At 45.9% G+C, this 19,353-nt stretch overlaps 2 protein-coding genes across 4 annotated transcripts in view; one reads left to right on the plus strand and one right to left on the minus strand.

The window, feature by feature from the left end:
• The window catches only part of Dcaf8 (DDB1 and CUL4 associated factor 8), a 46,678-nt gene extending 39,368 nt beyond the window's left edge, over positions 1-7,310 (plus strand). For all 3 annotated transcript variants that reach the window (XM_090340668.1, XM_090340667.1, XM_090340669.1), the window contains exons 12-14: positions 4,848-4,967; positions 5,527-5,643; positions 6,263-7,310. In XM_090340668.1, the coding sequence (XP_090196794.1) occupies positions 4,848-4,967; positions 5,527-5,643; positions 6,263-6,379 (354 nt within the window). In that variant the 3' untranslated portion in view covers positions 6,380-7,310. The remainder of the gene's footprint in view (positions 1-4,847; positions 4,968-5,526; positions 5,644-6,262) is intronic.
• Positions 7,311-9,125: 1,815 nt separating this feature from the next.
• Positions 9,126-19,353, minus strand: Pea15 (proliferation and apoptosis adaptor protein 15). The gene is made up of 4 exons (XM_090340670.1): positions 19,187-19,353; positions 13,443-13,616; positions 11,573-11,728; positions 9,126-11,142 (listed from the first exon to the last, which is right to left on the minus strand). The coding sequence occupies exons 2-4, from the start codon at positions 13,612-13,614 to the stop codon at positions 11,078-11,080; spliced, it is 393 nt and encodes a 130-aa protein (XP_090196796.1). The 5' UTR covers positions 13,615-13,616; positions 19,187-19,353; the 3' UTR covers positions 9,126-11,077.

The following is a 19,353-nucleotide window of genomic DNA, read 5'->3' on the forward strand; positions in this document are numbered from 1 at the left end:
CCCTTGAAGATGCTGAGATTTGATGAAATATTTCCTTTTCTTTTGCTCCTACTAGGTATGGTTTACTGAAAAAAGGGAATTTTTTTTTTTTGTTTTTTATTAGACCTCCTGGTCTGAATGAGATAATTTATATCTAAGGGTACCTTTTTTCCAAAAGAGAAAATGTTAGAATTTAGAGCACACCATATTGTACAGTGTCTTCTATGCTTGCTTATTAAAGGGATACCTTTAATAAGTAAACATGATCTTGGCTGATTTCTAGATTGGCATATAAAAGCCAAAAGGAAGTTTTGGGGTTTTTTATTTGTTTTAGCCGGTTCTGGGGCTTGAACTCAGGGCCTGGGCATTATCCTTGGGCTTTCTCAAGGCTGCCTCTTGAGCCACAGCACTACTTCTGGCTTATTCTGTGTATTTGGTACCAAGGAATTGAATCCAAGGCTTTGTGCATGCTAGGCATGCAGTCTACCACTAGGCCACACTTCTGGCCCCAGGAACTTTTTTTTAGAGAAGTCAGAATATGGTTTGCATATAGTATAACATATAGTATTCAGGGGCTGGGAGTTTGGCCTAGTGGTAGCGTGCCTGCCTAGCATGCACGAAAACCCGGGTTCAATTCCTCAATACCACATACATAGAAAAAGCCAGAAATGGTGTGGTGGCTCAGGGCAGAACACTAACCTTGAGGAAAGCCCAAAGACAGTGCTCAGGCCCTGAGCTCAAGCCCAGGACTGGCAAAAAACAAACAAAAAAAACATAGTATTCAAAATAACATTTAGCGAAATATATATTGTGCTTAAGAGGCAAATGTTGGGTATTTTGGGATAAATACGTTTGTATATACATTTATGTATTTATAGGCCACCCCCCATTAAGAGTAGCTGAGCATCCTGCTGTATAATCCATAGTTGTATCACAGTCTGCCTGTCCTTTGAGGGTTTTTTTGTTGTTGTTGTTGGGTTTTTTTGTTGTTTTTTTTTTTTTTTTTTTTGTGGGTCATGAGTCTTGAACTCAGCCTGAGCACTGTCCCTGAGCTCTTCAGCTCAGAAGAGGTCAGGAGCTTTCTATCGTAAAGTTTTTAAAACAAAAGAAAGGAGAACATTTGGAGGATTAGATTGTTCTGGTCATCCAATGTAGTTTGGCTATTCAAGGCCTCTCAAGGAAGACTGCATGGGTTTCTCTTCCTTTTTGTCTCTTCTAAAGTGTGAGGAACCTCAGCGTTTAGCCATGACTTGATGAGGCCTACCAAAGAATGGTTTTAAAATTTAAAATGGTTCCTATTACCATTCCCTATTGTATTTTTCTTGTCTTGCTATGAGAGTGTTTTCAGATATTTTTTTTCTCATTTTAAGTCTTTGGGACCTGAGACCTATACATAAGTCAGGAGTTTGATGGCCTGAATGCAAAAGAAGAGGAATCTAAGAAGTCTAGTTTCATTTTCTGCTTCATTTTCTATACTTCCGTATTTCCCCTACGATTATCTGCAGTTAGCAAATCCAAAACACTGGGGTCTTTTTGGAAATTCTGTAATTGTTAGCATTGTGTTCTAGAGAGATATATGGATAAAGGTCTTTTCCCAGGCTAGCACTTATCTGTTCTACAAAAGTACTGTGAAGACTAGTTTGCTAGCTGGACACTGGTGACTCACACCTTGAATCCTAGCTACTCAGGAGGCTGAGATCTGAGGATCGCTGCTCAAGGCCAGCCCGGGCACTAAAGTCCACGAGACTAGTTTCTCCATTTAACCACCAGAAAACTAGAAGTGGTACTGTGGCTCAAGTGGTAGAGCATTAGGCTTGAGCTAATACTCAAGCCCAGAGTTCAAGACCCATGACCAACCAAATAAAGGGGCGGGGAGACTAGTTTGTTTTCAGCTTAGTGAATACCAGGGTTTGGTGACTAATCCTGGTGCTTACGTGGGAAGAGTACTTAATATGAATGGAGCCCAAGCCTGACTTTTAATGGTACAAACTGAAACTAGACCAAGAGATAACAGCAACTATCCCTGAAAGTGTTTCCTTTTCTTTAGCCTTTATAATTATAGGCCGCATGATACACGTGATTCTTAGTTTCATCTGTTTCATTTTACTCTAACCTAATTTTACTCTAACGCTTAAGTTTTTTACTCTCATTTTACTCTAACTGTAATATTGTACTCTACTCTCCGTAGAGTAGAGTAGAATTGTTATTCACCTTGCCCAGGTCTTTTTAACTCTTGTTTTGGGGGCCTATTTTTGTTTCTATTCAGTTTCACAGTGACAAGAGTAGGTCATATATCAATGGGCATCTTGGTCTCCTAAGACTACTTTGATGCTTTATTTCTTACTTTCCTCTAGCCAAAGCACCTTAAAGCTCTTTTTCTCTGCTAAATGTTATTATTGTCAGGATAAATCTTAACATTCAGGCAGATTTGGTAAACTAATAGGTTCCCTAGCCCAAAACTGTCTGTTGGCTTCCCCTTCAGGTTCCAACTAAGGTACTATCTGGAATTTGTTCTCTTGTTCCTTAGTCTGAACCCCAAGGAATTGTTCCCCAGTGCTTTTAATTTTGCCAGCTTGTTTGAACAGATAGCTCAGAGTACAGGCCTTATTAGGAGATGGGTAAGTTCAAGTTTGTATAGTAAGTTGTCACATATCTACTGGTAATATTTTCAAGCTCTAGAATTACTAATGACTCATCATGTTACACTTGCACTGCTTGAAAGAGCCCAAATATAAACTGCAATTAAGCCGGATGCGGTGGCTCACACCTGTAATCCTAACTACTCAGGACACTGAAATCTCAGAATCATAGTTCAAAGCCAGCTCAGCAGCTCAGGCACTAAAGTCTGTGAAACTCTGATCTCCAGTTAACCACTAGAAAACCAGAAGCTGCGCTATGGCTCCAGGGGTAGAGTGGTAGCCTTGAGCTGAAGATTCACCTCAGGGATAGCACCCAGGCCCAGAGTTCAAGCACCAAGACCGACAAACAAAAACTATAATTAAATAAAGTGTTCCATGGAAGGAGGGAAAACATATGGTTTTTACTTTACTCTTAGGCTAGCACTTAGTTTTAATTTTCTTTTGAATTAAATCTGGATGTTGGTCCAGAGAGAACTAATAGGGTTTTAGCCAGCGGTTGTTTTGTCAGTCTGTAGAACAGCTACAAGACAAGGTGCCTTTCCTATCTTCCCTTCATCTGACTAAAAACACCTCCAAAATGCTTTAATAGCTAAATTTGGGAGTAACTCTTCTGGTGGAGATCGGAACTGCCCTGCCCTGCTCACATTTCCAAGACAGACAATAGAGGGTAATACATGCTTTTATTTATTTTTATTGTATAGAGGGGCTACAGTTACATTTGTCAGACAGAGGGTACCTCACTTCTCACACATTGACACCCCCCTCATGTTTTTGTCCCCATTTTCCTCCTCCCACCCCCTCCTAATCTTGTTTCTTCTTTCCTTCCCTATTCAGATAAACAAATAAATGTATATACAGTATACCAGGTAACAAATTCAGATACTGTAACAATATGAGATTAACCAAAGGGCCACAAAAGAAAAGAGAAGAGAAATAACATATAGTACATTGAGAACAACAATCACATAATACAAAGCCCTTGTTTCCACACCCTAAAGATCCTTTCATTTAGCCTCATCCTATATGGCCTTATGTATCTAGATTTTGAGCTATTGTAGTCCTCTGCTAGGAGAGTCCTAGGTTTGTATTATTACAAATGAAGGAAACCATTGAGCCTGTGTTCCTTTGGGTCTGGCTTACTTCACTTAATATGATTTTTTCCAAGTCTGTTTCCTTACTATACATGCTTTTAGACTAAAGGAAATGGAAGACAAAGGTCTGCCATCTATAAATCCGTATTTTCTTCTCCTCTTGTCAGTAAGAGTGTCAAAATTGAGGAGTGGCTCAGTAAAGAAGTTGCCTAGTTACTTTGTGCTGTCCTATCTGGCTGAGTTTATTGTATTACAGTAGGTAGCAGGATGCTTACCCCTTGGATATACAGGATTCTCAAGCTGACTTTAGCATCTACTGTTCCCTAGCATTCTCCATTTCAGCCTCCTTTTCCCATATTTGGTCTTCCTCAAGTTATTAAACAGTGCTAGGTGAATATAGTTGTTCTCATTCTTCTTTGGAAGCTTAGTGGTAGCCACTTCTTCCAGATTTTTTTTTTTTTGGTCATGGGGTTTGCACTCTGGCCCTGGGTACTATCCCTGAGTTCTTCAGCTCAAGGCTACTACCCTACCCCAGGGCCTGGGCGTTGTCCCTGAGCTCTTCAGCTCAAGGCTGTTGCTCTACCCCTTGAGCCACAGTGCCACTTCTGGTTTTCTACTGGTTAATTGGGAATAAGAGTCTCAGGGATTTTAGTGCCCAGGCTGGCTTTGATCCTCAGATCTGAGCCTCCTGCCTAGCTAGGATTACAGGTGTGAGCTACTGTGCCCAGCCTCCTTCCACAATTTAAAAAAAAAAAAAATTTTTTTTTTTTTATTCCAGCCTTAGGGAGTCTGGGGTGAATAAAGTTTTCTGGACTTCACTGATTTCTTGTGAAGGCAGAAGTAACTAACCATAACCGGTCCTAGGGATTATATCTACAGATGAATCTATCCCAGATCTAGACACAGGAAATGATAGATGGGCCTAGTCTTATATCCAGTCTTTCTGGTATTTATTCTACCCTTCCCCCTGTGCCCTCTTCAGGGCTCTTTGGTCTAGACTAATAGTAGGTGGGCCTCTCTGCCTTTCTAGCAGCTGTCTTAGTCCTGATCAGAGGTAGTTATTTAGATCAAGGTGAGTAGTGGTTTTTAGACTCTTACTTCCATATATCCTTGAACCCATGGTTTCTTTCCTCACCAGGTAAACTGTCTTGAGCCACACCCTCACTTGCCTGTGCTGGCAACCAGTGGCCTAGACCATGATGTGAAGATCTGGGCACCCACAGCTGAAGCGTCCACTGAGCTGACAGGGTTAAAAGATGTAAGTGGCTGCTGCGTAAGTTTTTTGTCTTTCTACTTAGGCATATATCATTGCCATTTTTCACTGTCAGGAAGGAATAACTTATTTTCCAGTTCTTTAGGTTATTGTTCTTAAGATCTTTTCCACATTCCTTCCACTGCATATGTAGGGTAGTCTTGTTCCAGAGGGCAATTTTGAAGTGCTTCTAGTTGATAATAGGATTGGAGCAGGGAGCAGCTTTGGAAAGACTTGTTCTATATTGAAGTCTTCACCCTTCTTTGGCTGAAACTGAGGTATCTGTTCTTACTTCGGCTAAGAGTACCCAAGGGAAGTGTTTTCTTTTTTTTCCTTCCCAGTGCTAGGAATTAAACCCATGGACTATGCATGTTAGGCAAGTGTACTACCATTGACCAACAGCCTCATCCTTTTGCTTTTTGAGAGACTCTCAAAATTAGGATGGTCCTGCCTCAGCTTCCTAAGTGTTGAGATTTCCACAGTATCACACCTGGGCACCATTACCACCCTTTGTGGTCAAGATCTGTTCATTGATTTCTGTGCTTCAAATCCTTTTACATTCCAGGTGATTAAGAAGAATAAACGAGAGCGGGATGAAGATAGCTTGCATCACACTGACCTATTTGATAGCCACATGCTTTGGTTCCTTATGCATCATCTGAGACAGAGACGCCATCACCGGGTAAGCTGGGGTTGGACTGAGCTCCCTAAAACAATGACTTTTAAGAGTGCTAAAAAGTTGCAGTGCACCCTTTCTCAGTACTTTAAAGAGGAAGGAATCAAATAGCCTTGGTTTGGTTTCCTATCCATATAAGAGCCAGCTGTAGAAAGTTGTCTGCTCTGTCCTCAGTTGCCATATTTATAGAGTTCTATCTTCATAAAGATAATGATGGGTAGAGGGAAGGAATGGAGAAGAAACGAGGTTTCTTCTTTGCTTACTTTCATACTAAGAATGGCCTAGGGTAGAGGTCAGCAAACTGGCAATTTGGTCTATTGTCCGTTTTCATAAATAAGTTTTATTGGAAATGCAGCTGCACTTACTCTCTACTTTGATAGTACAAGGCAGAGTTGGGCACTTAGAACAGAGACCACATGCCAACACATCTGAAATATTTGGTCTATCCCCTTAAGAAAAATTCTAAGTCTATGAACCCAGATACTTGGGAGTCTGAGGCAGGAGGATCCAAATTTGAAGGCTTATATAGTAAGGTGGTCTCATACATAAACAAACAAATCTAAGTAAATATATTAACAACTTTGCTTTTCTGGGAAATTACTAACAAGGCTTTCCCATCCCACAGCGCTGGCGAGAACCTGGGGTTGGGGCTACGGATGCGGACTCTGATGAGTCTCCCAGCTCCTCAGACACATCGGACGAGGAGGAGGGCCCTGACCGGGTGCAGTGCATGCCATCCTGAGGCCCCATACTTAGGAGGGGCAGGCTCAGGCTGCCAACCCCATCCTGCCTGGGCAACTCTTTCCTGCCCCAGGCCCTACATTCAGCAGAAATGCACTTTGGACTTTTTGTTTAGATGAAAGAAAGCTATCTCAGAAGGAGGACAGACCAGTGGGGAACAAATCAACAGAGAGCCCCTAGATGTGAGAGTTGAGCCCTGGAATGGGATTCCATGGAGAGGTGCAAAGGACTCATCGAAATGACCTCCCTCTGAAGCCTTTTTCCTAGGGTGAGGGGAATCTGTTTTGTTAACTGGTTTAGGATAGGAATGGGGCTTCTTTTTCTTTAATCTTCCCTTGTTTCTTTTGCGGGGGTGGGTGGGGGGAACAACTGGCTGTTCAGTACCAAGGGGCCAGAGTGGAGGATAGGAATGCCACTCTCTCTTTGGCTTAGGTTTTTTTGACCTTTTTTCTTTGTTTTTTAAGAAGTCTATGACAGTTTCATTGTTTTTTCCCCCCCCAAGCAACCCTATTCCAACCCTATTCTGTTTTTCTGGGAAGTCCTTAGAGCCCCTAACCATCCCACACTTCACTTTCCACCTCATTCCTTCTCTGTACTTATCACAGTGTTTTGCACTTGATTATGTATCCTTCACTCTCCTCTCTTCATCCCATTATCCCCTAAGTGGGTCTGGTGAGGGAGGTTCGAGAGAGATGGGAGGAGGGGCAGAGGTGGAGAAAAGAATAAGAAGGATGTTACCTCTTCTGTTATTTTATTTTATTTTTTTGGTGGCAGCAATCTCTCTGTCCCTATCACTGTTAAGAGGCCTAATTTTATATCTATAAATATATTAAAAAGCAAGTCAAACTTGGATGTATCAAGTTAAAATTATTGTCAAAGTTTAAATACCTATATATTCTTTATGAATGCAATAAAGGGACTTAAAGGAAGAATGATTGAGAGTGATGATGTAGAAATGACACCTGTGAGTGGTTTGCCTGTTAGATCTTGGGGCTTCCTTCCTAGGTTTTAGGAGGCTCAAGAATGAAGGATCCTTAGTTCTTTCCTTCCCTGTGTTGGTAGGGTTGGGAGAAGCCAAGAAATTCCTCCCAGCTCTTTGCCTTAGATCTCCTACCTCTCAAATTTTGGGTTGTTTTGTGGGGGAGGGCAGCTTAAACTCAGGACCTGGCACTGTCCAGTTTATTTGCTCAAAGCTGGTGCTCTACCATTTCCAGCTATTTGGTGGTCGATCAGGTAAGAGTCTCATGGACTTCCTTGCGTGGACTAGCTTTGAACCATGATCCTCAGATCTCAGCTTTCTGAGTCACTGGGATTATACTTTCAGCCTCCTGAGCCTCTAGCACTCAAGATTGCTCTTGTACTCAAAGGGTAGCCTTTGAGACATGATTGAACTTTGACTTCAGAAAAGGGCACACACTGCTGGCTTTTTTTTCTGGTCTTGTGTATGACAAAAGGTATACACTCTCCCTTTTGTACCTCTGGCTGCTAGATTCTTAAATCTGTTCAACTCCACTCAACTCCCTTCCTAATAAAAGAGTGAAGGGAACGATTTTCTGGGTTTGACTTGATACCTTGTACTGGTATTTTGGGACTGGGAAACAAGTTAGAAATCCAAGGATTTATTCTGGTGGCTGGGTCTTAGATATTTGTTCTAATCACTGAGTATGAAAGTTTCTGTTCAATGCTTGCCTGTAAATGGTCTTGCTGCAATAGTTTTGGCTATTGCTTCCACAAGATTCAATTCTGAACCTCTGGACAAGCAGGAGGAAGGAAAGCATAAGAGAATTGTATTTCCAAACACTTCCTGTTCCTCTCAGACCACATTTGCTCCTATACTTCCTTTTTGAGGTAGGGAATGTGGGATGACTGAGTAGTCTTGTGTACTTACTGCTAGTGGGGTGATTAGGTGAGCTAAAAACCTTGTACTCTGGAATTCATTGTATTTTCTCTCAGTAAAATTCCTCCTCACCTTTGTCTTCCGTTCTGTGTGATATATGGTGTATTTAGTCATGGTATACTATTTCTGTTCCCCACAAAGTAGGGACTTGGCACTGCCCTCTCCTTTTGCCCATGTTAAAATTTTATGAAGTCTAGCCAGGTGCCAGTGACTTATGCCTTATAATCTGTTACTGAGGAGGCTGAGATGTGACATCACAGTTCAAAGCCAGCTGGAGCAAAAAAATCCATGTGACCTTTTTTTATTTTTTTTGCCAGTCCTGGGGCTTGAACTCAGGGCCTGAGCCCTATCCTTAGGCTTTCCTCAAAGCTAGCACTCTGCCACTGGAGCCACAGCAGCACTTCTATATATGTGGTACCGAGGAATTGAACCTTGTGTCTTTGTGCATGCTAGGCAAGCACTCTTAGTACTAGGCCAAACTCCTGGCCCTCCGTGAGACTTTTATCTCCAAAAAAAAAGCCCTGGAAAATTGAGTTGTGGCTTAAGTGATAGAACACAAGCCTTGAGCAAAAAAAAGCTTAGAAATATTGTCTAGATCCGGGACTGGCACACATACACACACCCCTTTTTGAAGTCCAATCTGAGATGCCCGTCATTGCTTTGGCTTATAACAGCTCGGTGACTGTTGTAAGTAGAATAGGCCCTGTGTATCTCATTTAAGAAGTTGCACTGAGGATATTATTTGGAATATTTTCCAAGCTCCTGTTCATGTTGTAGTGAAGAAATGATAGGATGAATACCACTTTCATTCAGAGGCTCCAGAACTTCTTGTCACTCATAGAAAATCAGATACAGTACAATCATTCACCTTTATTCTGGGTTAGAACAAGGCCGTGCACACTGTAGACAGAGGAGCACATGAAGGAACAACCTCACAGCAAATACAAAGGGTGGGAGGTTAGTCTTCTTAAGATTTTTTTTTTCTTTTTCTTACAGAGAAACTACTAGACTCTGAAAATAACCCTGTCTCTTCTCCCATTTTTCCCCCATTAAGAAGGCTTCCTATCTTTCTCCCTTTCCCATCTTGTTCTCCTCTTGTTCTTACTCTTACACACACAGCATCCCAAATAGGACAGTTAGTGCTCATGTTCTCCCTCCCAATTCTACAAGTATCTCTTTCTTCTTAAGGGAGAATCCAGACAGGGCTGAGGAGACTTGGAAAGGTCCTTTAAGGCAAAACCGTGGAGTCCTCAAGGTGTGTGTGTGTGTATGTTAAGGCAGGTGTCCACAACAGTGGCCAGAGGGGACAGATATACTAGGCTAGGTTAGGAGTTGAGGGTGCATTTTCTAAACAGTCTGGCTTCTTCCCTCTTCTAACAGCCAGCCCTTCCCTCCAACTAAAATTTTGCTCCCACATACTAAAAGTTCTTAACATTAACCTTTTATAGGTAGTCTCTGAGTTTGCATGTGAATTTAATGTTTGTTGGTTTAGATTTGGGGGCGGTTTATTTATTTAAGATAAAAGTTTTCTGTTTGGACTGTGTAGCAACTTGACTGCCACTCTCTTTTAATTGTAGCATTTCCCTCCCACCCCCGCTCTGGCCTCCACAATAAGTTAATGATAGATATACCACAAAAAAGGGCAGACATGGCAGTGCGGGTTTAATATACATATATGTAGAATATATATGTACACACAGTTAGCACGGTCAGGGTAGGGAAAGGCATCTTGGGTCAGGCAGGCGGCTGGGCTGGGGTCACTCATTGTACTCTAGTGATTTGGCTAGAAGGCTTCCATAGAAGCCCAAAGGGCCCAGGGTGTCAAGTGAGAAAGGTTACCAAGTTCCTTCCTCGATTAAATTGGGAATGGGGATCACTACTTGACAACTTCTCTTCTCTTTGGCTTGGGGTGTTCTAGACCTAAAGTAGAGAGAGGGAAAGTTGTCTGCAATATCCACATTGTGACTCTGCAGGTGGGAGCAGGCTGAGATTAAAAACTTAAGTATCTCATTCCCTAGCCGTCCTAGGTTCAGGGTCCCTATTTGCCAACAATCTGAAAAGGAATAAAGGAGTGTATCCCCATTTCAGGCTCAGTGGTTCACAGCAGTTTCTCCAGAGCAGAGGTGGTGGGTCATTGGATGCTGACTGCCCAGTGGAGTTTGATCACTGAAATGAGCGAAGGATCCAGTGGTCTTCTCTTTAGATCCCTGGCTACACCCATCCTAGACTAATGATGGGGGACAAAAAGAGTCTTGCTGGCACCCAGGACCTCCAGCCTGAAGAACAGCAGGAAACTGGGCTCTAGCCGGTCCAACACAGGGTACTCTGGCTTTCAGTCACCTCTTCCAGGTGGGGACCAAGTGTCCCAACCTTCCCACCCTGCTGCCTTTCCTACCCCACCTCTCCCATACCTCACTACGACCTTAGTTCCTCAGTGTAGGAACATGCAGATCCTTTCTGCTTCCATACTTTAGAGATGGGTGTGGGGTGGATGTACGCAGAGGAAGAATGGGCCAATTTCTGTTTGCATAGAAATAGCCTCTACTTCCCCCTAGACTGGGGAAACTATGCCCCTACCTTATCCCCTGACTCCCATCCCCTCATGTAGAGGAGGAACTAGATGAGCTAGACATAGACAGACAGCCAGAGCGTGCGCACACGCACACACACGCGCACAGTAAGGGTTAGGACCAGGTTAGTAAGTGGGTGTGGGGTGGGGGTTGCCCTTGCCCCCTCCCGTGGAGGATGGGGAAGGGAATGGTCCGATGAAGGTCCAACCTTCCTCTTCTTCCTCCCCCTTGCTCAGGCTTTCTTCGGTGGGGGAGCCAGTTTGATGATCTCTTCCTCAGAGGGCTGCCGGATAATGTCTGGGGAAAGAAAGGGATGAATCCAAGGATAGAAGCTGAGTGAGATGCCAAGAATATACACTGAGCATCAACTTCCATTCCCATAATTCATAAAAGAATGACATGACACAAATTGATAATTGCAGCACTTTGAGGTGAAGGAAGAATGGGTTTCCACTTTGAGACCAGCTTGGGTTGTGAGACCTGGTCTCAAAAAGGCTAAAGGGAGGGACTGGGAGTTGCCTAGCATGCACGAAGATCTGGGTTTGATTCCTAGGTACCACATACATAGAAAAAGCCAGAAGTGGTGCTGTGGCTCAGGTGGTAAGTTCTAGCCTTGAGAAAGTTCAAGGACAGTACTTAGGCCTTGAGTTCAAGCCTAGGTCTGGCGCCCTCCCTCCCCCACCCCCCCACCCCCCAAAAAAAAGGCTAGAAGGAGCAATCATCTTACCTTTGTACTTCTTGGCACTGGGTATACGGGTTAGCTTAGTGTCCAGCTCATCCTCTTCAGAGATCTTTAGCACTCGGGTTCTGTAGTCAACCACCATAGTGAGTAGATCAGGGCGGCGGGAGATCTCAAAGATGTGCTCAATATAGGAGAGGTTGTCTGGAAGAAGATAGATTAGATCAGAACTAGGTCTTTAGAGGCCAGTTTCTCCTTCTCTGCCTGATCATTGTTCTGGAATCAAGACTGTAAGAAGAGAGGTTACTAAGGCAGGAAAGACATCCGAGGCACCCACACAACAGCACAGAGGACTGGTCTCAGAAATGCTTCCTCAGTGAAGTTTCTAGGTTACAGACTGGGAATAAGGGATTTGGGTTAGATAAATTACATTCTGTGGAGAGGGGACAGTAGGAAAAACTGCCTTCTCAAACCCACCTTATCCTTTTTCTACTTTCCCTCTTAAGTGTGCCTCAAGATGAATTTCCCAGCAGCACATGTGTTATAGGAGAAGTAGGATTTCTATAGACAATCCAGGAGAGGTTCTGGGTCTAGTGAAAATGTGTGCGTACTGGTCCTAGGGGTTGAATTCAGGGCCTGGTTACTATCTCTGAGCCTTTTTGCTCAAGGTTAGTGCTCTATCACTTGAGCCACAGCTTCACTTGCAGCTTATGGGTGATTAACTGGAGGTAAGAGTTTCATGGACTTTCCTGCTTAGTCTGGCTTTTGTCCATACTTTGGACACAACCAAGATGATCTCCATGGTGTGGCCAGTTCCAGGAGATTGCAAATGGCTTCTCACCTGTTCCTGCTCCCAGATAGTCACAATACTAACTTGAAAATGCCCTTTTTTGGACTCCCTCCTTAACAACAGTCAGAGTAATACACCTGAGGACTCTGAAGTCCTTCATCATGCAAGGACCCCTCTATAATTCTTTTTCATTTAATTACATTTTTATTATCTTTAATTGTACAAAGGTATTACCATTCAACTAATCCGTTTCTCAGTATGATTTATCTTGATGGATCTCTCCCTTTCCATCATTCTCTTTGAATCCTCTCAATCTCCCCCCTCAATTTTCTTAATGCATAGGTTATGCATTGACTATTATGGCTTCTTCTTCATTCATCTATCTCCTCCCTTCCCCTATAGTTTTGTGACTTACCTTGCCAGTACTTCTGAACATCTGTTTTACAAGCATACCAGATACTTTGCAACTATGTACCTATCACGCCCTTTTTTTGGTTTCTACCTTAGGAATAGCACTTGCCTTTTAGGGCCATCTTAAATACTAGTTATTTCCTAAAGCCCCCAGCTGCATGAGATTACTCCAATCCACCATACCCTCCTCCCATCAGAAGCAGTGATCTCTAAAAGTAGATAAGAAAATGGTACGACTGTTTTTAAGTTTTACCACTTTAAATTGTTGTGTGTGTGTGTGTATTAAGTATATGCATATATGCAGTGTCGATGTATGAACTATAACATGCATACACATAGTACAGGAGTATCTGAAAATTTTTTTTTGCCAGTCCTGGGGCTTGAACTCAAGGCCTGCAGTGCACTCTCCTAGTGCTTGCTCAAGGCTAGCACTATACCACTTGAGTCACAGCACCACTTCCAGCTTTTTCTGTGTATGTGGTACTAAGGAATTGAACCCAGGGCTTCATGCATGCTAAGCAGGCAAGCACTCTTAACACTAGGCCACACTCCCAGCCCTAAAAATATTTTTTGCCAACAAGGGGTGTATTGAAAAAAGGTCCAAAGACTACTGCTGTAGAGCTCCTTATACTCTCGGTATCTCATACTCCACCTTGTCATGTGCGGAAGAGCTTTGTGTTTCTCTATTTGATGAATGAACAGAGCTCCTGCCCCCACCTTTGTCCAGTTTGTTGTGACTCTCCAGGAAGCTAAACCAGGCACTGCCTGTAGTGATCTCTTCACTCTTCTCACTGGGGATATCCTCCTTGCAGGCTGACTTGAGCTGTTCCAGATCTTCAAGTGTGATGTTGTTAGTCAGGTCCTGGAGGAGAGTCCCATACTCGGCCATGACTGAGGGTGAGAGGTAACAAATGAGAGGAGGCTGAGCTTAGCAGACAGTGTTTAGCTCACTTTACTGGCACTACTCATCTCCCACTCTTCCCTGCTGGGCATGTACACATGGAGGGTAGGGGTAGTGGTGGGAAGGGCTGGAGGGAGAAAAAGAAGATGTAGGAGAAGCAGTACAGTTAGACAGGAAGAAACTCGGAAGCTAGGAGCTAGGCTGGAACCTAAAGTGACAAGTCATGCCTCACCCCCCCCCCCAACAGTAACCCTGGTAACTGCTCCCCTGACTGAGGAGGCGGTTACCATGACAACCTGCTCCTGACTTTCTCACCCGCTGTCTCCAAGTATCCCCCCACATGGCCCCTCCCACCTGCAACCCTTCCCCCTGTCAGAGAAAAAACAAAACACTCAAAAAGGACTGGGGAGAGGCTTGCTACAGCTCCTTTGTAGCTTCAGAGGTTGGCTGAAACTATGTCATCTAGCTTCCATTCTTCCCCAGAAGCAAAGGGGTCCCTCTCACTTCATCTTCCCACCACCCCACTAATGACTCATTTTGGATGGATGCCTAGTTGCTTGGTCTGACCATCTCTGGCCCCACCATGCTTATACTCCATGCTAATGACTACTGGTTCATTAGAGCTTAGGGTAGGGGGAAGCAATGGACCACCCCTACCTTTGTGGAGCCCATTTTTTCACTTAATGGTTACTGGCTCCCCTCAGCCTTCTTTCCTAGCCTTTGTGCTGTGCCTGCAGCCCCCGCGCCCAAGAATACCAAGCGGCTGGCCCTGGCCCCCTGCCCAGTTCCCAGGCTGGTGGGGTGGCAGGGGGAGGGGAGTTTAGATACGGCTTTGGGAAAGTCCAGAAGGAAGGGGGCTGTCACCCTTTCTTGCACCAACATCCTGGCCCTATCTCCAACCCACTAGGGGCTGAGCAAGGCCAGCTCTCATTTTCACTCCACAGGTGAGAATATTCAAGGCCTCCTAAATAGGCTAAGACAGGAAGAAAGGTTGCACCTTAGAGTGAAGTTTCTGGTTTTGATGTGAGAACCCAGTAGTGAGCTCAAAACAAAGACATTTTCCACAATGAGCATGTTTCTTTTATGATCAGAAATCAGTGTGTTTATGGTGTGCTTTACATTAAAAGTGTAAAGCACACAATAAACTTTCTGTGATTGGACCAGAGTGGGCAAAGAACTAGATGACTATGGACCTGTCTAGACTGCTCATGAGTTACCCCCAACATTGAACTGGATTATGGCAAATCAAAGGGGGGTAGGTTGACACAGTCCTATTTTCCTCACTTCTGGGCTATAATCAGGAGAAGTGAAACAGGTGTGGCAATTGCACAGTGGAACCAGAGGCCCTCGTTGCTATCCCTCTGCTTAAGACAGGAATAAACAAGACTGCCTTTAGTGGCAGGCACTGTGACACAGACAATGAGCTGGACAGCAAGTCTAGCACCACCCTCCCAAGAAGCAGTCACTCATAGGCACACTTACTTCCAATGCAGGTGCAGCCAGACAGAAGGGCCCAGCGGTGGTCCTGCCAGGCTGGGCCAGGAACAATGCTCTCTGACTGTCAGCACCATCTCTGCCTTGAAATCTAGGTCATAGCAGCAAGCTCTGAAGCCCAACCCAGCCTCCACTCCACTGATAATCCAAGGGCAGAAAAGGGGGCATGTGGGGGGGCGTGGAAAAAGGGTCCGGAGATGATTGAGTTGTGGGGGGCAGGAAGGGAAAAGGTAGTGTGAACTCCCTTCTCCAGTTGAGGCACTGGGGCCAAGCCCTTAACTGGACAAGGGGCCAAGATTTAGTCATGGTGCCTTGCTTTTACAGGGAGAGTTTGTAAATATGAGAGGTCCTGTAGGAGGAAAGTATGTGTGGGTGTGGGTGTGAATCTTTTCAGATTTCGGGCTCTGACTACAAAACAGATCCTAGGGAAGGTAGGCGGGCAAGGATTCATATGTGTAACACACCCACCCACAAAGGCTGAGGGCAGTGAGTGAGAGCTTTCTAATAGTGAAACATTAGGAGGTGTCTAAAAGAGGGTGGAGAAGGATCCTGTGTGTGGATGCTGATCCCTGTGTGGGTGGATACAGGTGTGTGGAGTTAGTGGCTGCAATTGGATGTTCTGGTAATGGAGCTGTATGCCAACACTGGATGTGTGGTTGTGGGTGCACTGGCTTATGAACATATGGGATATACGTTTGCATGTTTCTGAACCAGCTTACTGTATAAGAAAGTATATAACCACAAGCTCTTGTCCAACAGAGTGAGGGGGAGCCCACAGAATGGAGGAACCCAGTTAGGGTAAGGCTGCCAGTGAGCGATCTTCTAAGGGATGAGGGTGATGAACGCGCTCCACACAGAGATACAGTCATTACTATAGCAACCTCAGTTCTGTGTGCCTCCTACCAGCCATCAGGACACTAGAGTAATGTGGGGAGTGGTAAGAACAGAAAAGAATAATAGCCCCTTGGGGGGCAAGAAAAGACAATTGTTACTTCTCCAGAGATCTCATCTGTGCATGCCATGCCCTGGAGTGACAGCAGAGGAAAGGACAGAAGAGTTTGAGGGAGATTTTTGACGTGTGGGAAGGTAGAATCTCCTGTACATGGCTCTCAGACTTACTATTGTCTCTAGCTAGTCTGGCTAAGTAAGGTGGGACTTGGCAGGAATTGGCTCCATTCTGAGTTACTTTTTTCACCAGAGATTTAGAATTCCTTAAGACCTACGGAGAAGTCTGCCCTCCTGCTTTGAAATATTCTCACGAGTATTTCTGGAGTACTATAGAGGGCTGCCCCAGGAACACTAACTAGGCAGCCTGGGCGGAGGCCATTCTTGGGACAGGATACCAGGGCAGGAACTGGGAACCGGAGCTTAGGCGGCCAGGAAGTCAATCCCCTTCCCTCCCAGCTTATTCTGTGCTCTACTCACCACTTCCTCACCACTTCCTCACACCTTCCTTCCTTCCTCTCCTAAGCTGGTCCCAGGTGGAGCCTTGACAAAGGTCCATTCAACTGAGGATACTGGGGAAGAGGAGCAGGAGGTGAGGATCATTATTTACTGACCTTTTAGGATAGTTGGGAGGTAGGTGCTCTGTGGGTAGTAGAGAAGGAAGAAGGCAGGCCCTACAGGCACTTAGAGGAGGAGGTGGTAGTTACCAGAAGAATTCCCATGCATTTTAACAGAAACGTATGGTAGATGGTAGATGATCCTTTCTCCACCCACCCCCTCCCCTCAGTTCCCCAGCCTCAGAAAACAAGGACGCCTGGGGATTAGGAGCTGCTACCGCTCCCTCCACATCTGTGGCAGCTGCCTAAAGCTGAGGGGAGGGCTGTTACCACACAGCTGCCAGGACCTGGAGATGCCTGTATTATGGACAGGAGGGATCTCATGCATTTAAACCTATCAGTCATGTCCAAAGTTAGAAGTTGCAGAATGTACTTAAGGAGAGGTAGAGGGGTATGAAAGGAAAGGTTCTAGCTACCCTATTTTAAATTACATCTGGGCCCCAAATGAAACAGTCACGTATTCATTTGTTTCCTTTGTATCTTAATTGGCATCTCCATGCTTCTATCCAGTTTTGAGCACTTCTCCATCATCTTTACTCCTCTAACAAAGGAGGGAGAGGGTTCTGAAGTTTCAGGGTCAGTGTGGTATTAAGGGGAGGGCAGAAGACCTGGGCCCTCAATATGTTTAAGACAGTCCAAGAAGAAAAACAAGACTGACGCTAAACCCTTATCTATAAGAAAGGTCTGCACCTAGAGGAGCAGCTAAAGACAGCTGGCACTGGATAGAGCAGGCAAGGAGGGCCGTGATTCATTCTAGCCCATCTCTTCCTACTTATCTGATGATGGTGCTGCCTGCTCCTATTTCTTCCTCTCTCATCTCTTCTTCATCCATTTTTCTCCTTAGACTTCCTGTCTCTTTTCTTCCTTTCAATGGGCATCCATCTTGTCCAGCTTTTTCTATTTACCCACCCCATTTGGACACCAGGGATAATTTAGGGTTCCAGGGTCCTGTGACTCAGTGTCCCCACTGCACTAAGAGAAAGCATGAGCCTCCCTTCTGCAAAAGACAGAATGCATTTGATGGGAAGGACCGGAAGATGCAGAGGCTGGCAGAGGTGTCCTTGACAGAACATATGGATCCCTGTGTGAGAGAGGCCCTGTGAGCTTGTGACCTTCATGCATGGCAATGTATATGCATACATGACGGGCACAGGTGTCATGGAAGTGAAGTAGGCATCTGGGGAAGCTGGCAGTCTATATGGCATGCTGGCAGTATCCCCAGTGGAGTGTTTAACCACAAAGGAAAGAGCAATTAACACTAATCGCTCTGACAGCCTGGGGGCCAGACACACAACCTAGAGAAACAAGACATGCATTCCGAGTGTTCCAACTCCTGGCTTTCATCCTCCTGAATTTCTGACCCTCCTTGGTCCACTCTCCAACCCGCTTCACACTCTTCCTCAGTTGCTCACACTTTTCTCCTCTGTTCCCTTACTGTCCCTCTGTCCCTTTCGCCATGTCTGTTTCCTCACACACATTCCTCTCATTCTGTCTCCTCTGACTTTGGCTCCATTCTTGGCTGACTCATACTCATTCTTTTTTTTTCTCCCTCTCCTTTCCAAACCCTCCTCCATCCCTTGGCCACTCTGATGCACAGAAACCAGCCACTCCCAGCAGCTTAATCTCTAACTGGAACTACCAGGAGATCATCAAAAGCCCCTCACCGAGCGAAAGAGAACAAGCTCTGTAGTCCTCAAGATCCTGTTTCCTAAAGCTACCCCCAAAATCTAAAGTGGACTTGAGGGCAGCGGCCCCTCCTGTCCACTACTCAACACTCCCAGGGAGACTTACGTCTTGGAATCCATAGTCCAGGATACTCCACCAGGGAGACGGGTGGGCGGTGGGATGCACAGTGTGATTTGGGGTGTGTGAGACAATGTGTAAGTCACATGGGTGTGTGTCACTGTGTGTGCTGGCTGTCTCATGGGTGCGTTTGTGTCTCCGGTCAGTTTTGACACGGATTTTATGTAATTTTTTTTTGGGGGGGGCGTTGCATTGGCCACACCATTCCTCTCGCCCCTGGCTCCTTGCTAACCTCTGGACAAGCCTTCCCCCATCCCACCTCTCCCCAGGTGCAGTGGGCTGGAGGGGAGGGTACCAGCGGAACTGAGTCAGGGCTGCGAGGCCGGCGGAGGCGAGGCCGAAGCCCAGGCAGGAGGGAGGGAGGGGCGGGAGCTGGCCCGCCGGGCCGGCTGGGCGGGAAGCAGGCTGCGTCCGAATCCCCAGGCCCGGGCCGGGCTCGCCAACTGCGGTTCGGCGCCGAGGGGAAAGCGCGGCGGAAGCCACGCCGCCTCCTGCACGCTCGCTCGCTCGCGCGCCCCGGGCGCACTTCCAGAGAGCGACCCCAGGGGGCCTGGCGCGGCCCACCTGTCTGGGTCCGCGCTCTCCCCTCCCCGCCGGTTGTGTCCCTCCCTTCCCAGGGTCCCGATCGTCACTCCTCCAAACCCAGACCCCCAAATCGGCCCCCTCCTCCATGCCACACGCCTCCCCACCGCCCCTCTCACCGCCTCCGGAGCTGAGAGCTCAGGGCGCGGCCACTCCGGGTCCCCGGTTCCTAAGCAGCGTCCGGAGCCTCCTCCTCCTCGGCTCCCGCCGCCACCGACGCTGCTGCTGCGACCGCCGCTGCCGCCGCCGCCGCCGCCTCTTCCGCCCGCCGAGCCCGATCGGATCC

Source organism: Megascapheus bottae, chromosome 10 (genome assembly GCF_031878675.1).
Source record: "Megascapheus bottae isolate mThoBot1 chromosome 10, mThoBot2.hap1, whole genome shotgun sequence".
Classification (NCBI taxonomy): Eukaryota; Metazoa; Chordata; class Mammalia; order Rodentia; family Geomyidae; genus Megascapheus; species Megascapheus bottae.

Coding starts and splice junctions, on each gene's coding strand:
- Pea15 (XM_090340670.1), bottom strand. CDS start 13,614: ATGGCCGAGTATGGGACTCTCCTCCAGGACCTGACTAACAACATCACA. Junction 11,729..13,442: donor TCACAACAAACTGGACAAAG/GTGGGGGCAGGA, acceptor ATCTTCTTCCAG/ACAACCTCTCCTATATTGAG. Junction 11,143..11,572: donor CAGTGCCAAGAAGTACAAAG/GTAAGATGATTG, acceptor TTCTTTCCCCAG/ACATTATCCGGCAGCCCTCT.